The sequence below is a fragment of the Dysidea avara genome, chromosome 1, assembly GCF_963678975.1.
Source record: "Dysidea avara chromosome 1, odDysAvar1.4, whole genome shotgun sequence".
Classification (NCBI taxonomy): domain Eukaryota; kingdom Metazoa; phylum Porifera; class Demospongiae; order Dictyoceratida; family Dysideidae; genus Dysidea; species Dysidea avara.
In genome coordinates, this window is record NC_089272.1 from 20,799,281 (window position 1) to 20,804,711 (window position 5,431).

A 5,431-nucleotide genomic window follows, 5' to 3' on the forward strand; every position below is an offset into this window, starting at 1 on the left:
CACACTATCGTTACATTCACGTGATACACAATATGGCCTAATACAATTATAAAATGTTGTCAGTCTAGTATTACATTAGCTTAGCTATGTATATGCAGTTCTGCTGTTTAACTTAAACCTGCTTGCTCACATCATATCAGTATACTAGCAGGATGGCAGAAGACTTGTAGTGACATCACCATGTATGCTGAGAACATGAATGACACTATTAACTTGATGTAAATAGTTTGAGATGATCCTGCATGCAGGGTAGATACTAATGCTAGTTTGTAATAGTGCACATTAATTGGAAATTTTATGTGTAAGAATGTGCTACAGTCTATTATATACAAGTAGTATTACAAGTAGTAGCAGCCCGAGGGTGTCAGATATAAACCGAATTGATGTGTTGTCAATTGTTTTGTGGTATAGTTCTTGTGCAGATCAGGTGTTTGTTTCTGTGCAACATGGAAAGAGAAAGAAAGCATTGGCTGTTGTTGAGAACAGTGTCCAAGGAATGATGTTACTGTCTTAGTGGTTAGCTAAATAGTTTCACCTACGTAGTTTCACATGAGCAAGTGTGTGTATCAGTGCTGATTCAGTCCAGCCATTGTACTGCTTCCCATTCATAACATTTTATGGTTGTGGATATTTATTGCTGAGTAATAATAGTAATGTAATAGTGGTCTTTAACTTAATCTATTGGTGAATTCATTACTTGTTTGTTGTTACCTTTGTATTGTAACTTTATGCAATTACATGCCATATGGTTACTATGACAAGTTTGATTTAATTAGTGGTCAGACTGTATGATTTACAGGAGGCGCCTATGGTATGAACATGTTGAGCTAAGCCCTCATAAAAATTTAACAACTCATAGATTAAATTACAGAAGGCTCATTTGTAGTATTGCTTGACCTGCTAAAAGCATTTCAAAGTCTTTGCCTAAAACATTATTAATGTCCACTCTGAATTGTTACCATACACTTCCTATAAGGAAGCCATAAATGTACAGTTTGTTATGTCTGTTGTTCCCTTATAACTTGTGATGGAGTACACATGACACCTTTTCTATTTGGCTAAACTGTTATTTCTCTTGAGAAACATCCACTTTTCTCTTTTAGCTGTTTTCTCATGCAGGGCTTAGCTATACTATAATCATTTGTATACCAGCGAGTTTACTGCAGGTATTGGTGTCTTACTTTCCTAGAAAATGAGCTATGTTGCTATGACGTGATAAATGTGATTATAATGTTTGCTAGCTAGCAAGATGACTCCGCTTTCACTTCTTCTGCACAGCACGTTCGTCTTACTCAAACTGATGCAATACTTGTTGATGCCACTAAAGTAAGCAGTGTGTATCACCAGTAAAATTCTGGCTCTTCAGAAGCAGGTAAATTTTCAATCAGAGTTTTCCGTACACCCTTTCATATACACTTCACTGACTTGGCAAAGCAGTGGCATGAGACATAGTTACAATGTCCTTTTCACTGCTGGCTGACCATTTCTAATACAGTTAGACACCAATACCAGCAACTTCAAGACATAGATGCTTCATAGGATGACGCAAAAGAAATCTCAGCTCTGCCTCGGTTTCTGTGTTGTAGTGGAAATGGTTGTGATGTGTCATGAAGCAGCAAGGCACCTTGGTAGATGCTTAACCATTGCATTTCTGGACGGTAGTAACCAGACTGTAGTTGTCATACAATGCTTTTGAAGTTCCTTGCAGCTGCAGTGAATTTGTCGGTCAAGCCTTCCATTGCTTTCTAATCACTGATGGCAGTGGGAGTCACTGGTGCCAGTGGGAATCAGAGTGTTATTGGATGGCTATTGTCAATATCCTAATAGTGTTGCCTGTTCTTAGTGGATATTGTGAATGCCTTTTCCAGTCTTGCACTGAAAGCGTATCCTATTTATGACATCATAACAATTCCTTTATATTGTCTTGTATCTTGATGCTGTGGTTTGTTTTAGTAATCTGTCACGTAACTGCTGAATGTACACAGCATTAACTTAATGTACTGACATATGATTGTCACATCATAGATAATAGACTCCCCTACATGGATTGAAAGCACACGTATAGTGCCCATACAAAACTATGTGACTATTCGCATTTCATGCCTGAAGTTTTCAAACACTCTTTCATTCGAAGATTCTGTTTTTCTGTCTGGATACAGCTCGGTTGTTTTAACTAGTACGTTTAGTAGATTGTTTCAATTGTCCTACTACTGATATAAGCATTTTCCATACAAAAAGTATTTGCACATGTTTTGTAGGTGAACAAATCCTATTTAAGGCTTATGCTTATTACTTACTAACGCTACGTGTACTGATATGTGTTTCATAGCATATTTGCTCAAGTTCACAATTCACGCCTCTCATATCAACCTTTTGCACTTGTCAAACTTCTAGTGAATACATCAGTACACCTAGTAAAAATAGGCCAAAACTTATATTCCGTCTACTACTCACCAGTAAGCAAAACATGTGTTTTATAAATATACTCCACATTATAAGGGGCGCGAATTACAGATTAGGTGGAGCTTAGAAGTTTCCAATCCAGTGTGGGGTGTCTATTATTTGTGGCCACATGTATTAATTTTTATAAAACTTTTATCTGCTGGTTTTGTATGTATTGAGAGATCTATCAGAATCTTATACAAAAACCATTCACTAAATGGTTTGACCATTGTGCCAGTGTTGTATATGTATACATATATTTGTATGTGTGTTTGTGCAGCTATTCCAATTAAATTACTTTCTCATTACAGTTGAAAGGACTACACACTGAAGAACTACAACGATTAACAAGTTCTCAGAATATAATAAAAGAACAATTGCAGCAAGAAAAAGAACAGGTAAACTACATACTAAATTATCAAGTATTTATTCAATTACCATAAACTTTATGTATCTGTTGTTTTTTTTAAAAACACCATGAACAGTTACTAGGTAAATATGCTATCTTAGTAGAATGACACCTCGAAAGGATTGTTTTGTTCTATTATACCTCATGTAATGGTTATAGAACTATTAGGTATACAAAATTTCAATATGGCAAACACCAATCACATGCATGCAATAGCATATAGCTGGACCTAATGTATTTCACAGACTGGACTCATGGACTTGGACTTAACAGACATTATTTATCTCTAGTAATGCTGGAGAGACCGTTATCGAACTTAAACTGCTGACACTGTTCTTCCTTACAAGTCAGTAAGGTTGTGTGTGCACTAATTTATTAGAATATTTACGAACATGTGTACTTGTGCATACTAGTAGCAATAGAGGCTATATTGTTTGTAGCAGTTTTTATTCCTTGTTACTCCAGTATTTAGCACTAATGTTTAGGCTTTAGCTAGTGATGAGCCAGTAGTTGGATGACTACATAGTCTCATGTCACCCACGTACTCAATATCCAAAAGCTAGTAAGTCTTATGCCAGTCTGTAGGTGTGTATTCACTATCATTATGGCTAGACAGTGTAGGAATAGTCATACCGCCCTACAAAACTATATAGCTCAACTACTGTCATACACTTCTCTAATAATGTATTGCACATGCAAACTTCATGACTTCTAAAGAAGAGTTTTACCACCAGTTTAAGGTCAACAGTGGTGTCTTCAGTGTTACAAGCTTAAGAGATAGATAATTCCTGGATTATTGTTCAGAACTGTTTCCAGCTCATTCTGTGAGTCCAATCTGCGAGTCCAGTCCGTGAAATACATGCTGTATGTATATTAGATGTATTGATTTGTAAAACTGACAATCTTTTCTTTAGGAATTGAAGAAAAATAGGTCAGCGCTACAATGAGATGTTGAAATGGATATACTATTTATACTCATTTTGAATTTTCTAATCAACTGATGATTATTTGATTATTTCTATTTGTAACATATTTTATCACTGCTTACTATTTTAAAGCTGTATCATTTTACAATTTGTATTGTTTCATGTTTTGTGTATTATCTTGTGTGATTGTTATATTACTTATCATGGGTAAGTTTTAAAAGGCTTACTAGTAAATAATCTCGTTATGTCATACACATAAATAAACAGTGTATCATCAAGCTTATACTCAGGCATTAACATTGGGAATTATGTAGTTCAATAAGTGGTACAATATAGTATGTAAGTACCATGCTTCATCTATGCATAAGCAATCCTAAGGCTGCAGCACATGTTGCTGCAGACCTTCAGTGCTGGTCACTGTACAGCAGTAATACAATACAAAAGCTTGATCACATTATGGTGAGATAATGCCAGGACACACATGTGGAGTATATGTGCTTGGTGGTGCACTGATACAAAATTATTTAACATTGGTTGTCAGACAATAAATAGTTAAAGACACTTTAGGATATTGTTTCCCTTATCTGGAAATCACCAACATTCCCAGCTATAAGAACAAGCACTATGCCGTTATCATGGTTTTGTTACAAAATTATCAATGCCGGGGAAATTTTTGTGTTATAAGATAGCTAGCTAGTTATTCTACAGTATTATCCTGATGTGTTACATCAGATATTGAATGGAATCTGGTGTGAAGGTACCTTAACCGGAAAGTAAGTAAAGTATAGATAAGGTGTGATGGCATAGCTTCTTTAAATTTTACCATGATCAGATCATCCATGGGTTTCATCTGTCTCACAAATAATCCAATTGAGCCTTGCAAGCGGACTTATAAAGTTGTAATTTATCATTAATTTTTCAGTTTGCATGTGTCCAATACACTTGTGTAATGTGAACGTGGCATGTGATCTATGCATAGTCAGTGTTCGGCAGTGGTTAATAAGGCTAATAGACTTCTTGGCCTTATTAAACAGACCTTTTCGGATATTTCTGTAGATTCATTTACATGTTTATACAAATCAATAGTACGTCCTATTTTAGAATATGGTAACTTGGTTTGGGGACCTTACTATAAAACAGACATCCAAAAATTAGAAAAAATCCAACGGAAAGCAACTAGAATGATCAAATCTATAAGAAATCTTGACTACGAGGAACGATTGAAAGTACTTAACTTGCCATCATTACATTATAGACGTTATAGAGGTGACATGATTGCTGTCTACAATATGCTACATGATAAGTATGATATAGACCATTCTGATTTTTTTACTTTTTCACCCATTACCCATACCAGAGGTCATACATTTAAGCTATTTAAATATTTTTCAAGAACAGATGCCAAGAAATATTTTTTTACAAGAAGAGTTGTTGAACCATGGAATAATTTACCCCAAGAAGTAGCATGTGCAGCATCAGTTGATGATTTTAAGAAATTGATTGACCAATATTCATCTAACACTATGTATAAATGTATGTAATTAGTCTACTTGTACTTTTTTTACCTGTTGATCAGGTGTAACAGGCTGTTTAGCCTTATAAATTACCTGTAATAAATAATAATAAAATAATGAAGTACTTTTAGTGACGTAAT

The 5,431-nt window shown here is 35.0% G+C and overlaps 1 protein-coding gene across 1 annotated transcript in view; it reads left to right on the top strand.

Moving 5' to 3' along the window:
- Positions 1–3,974, top strand: part of LOC136258790 (1-phosphatidylinositol 4,5-bisphosphate phosphodiesterase beta-4-like) — a 44,787-nt gene extending 40,813 nt beyond the window's left edge. Inside the window, exons 39-40 of the mRNA XM_066052146.1 lie at positions 2,754–2,840; positions 3,766–3,974. Coding sequence (XP_065908218.1) covers positions 2,754–2,840; positions 3,766–3,798 — 120 coding nt within the window. The 3' untranslated portion in view covers positions 3,799–3,974. The remainder of the gene's footprint in view (positions 1–2,753; positions 2,841–3,765) is intronic.
- Positions 3,975–5,431: the final 1,457 nt, after the last annotated feature.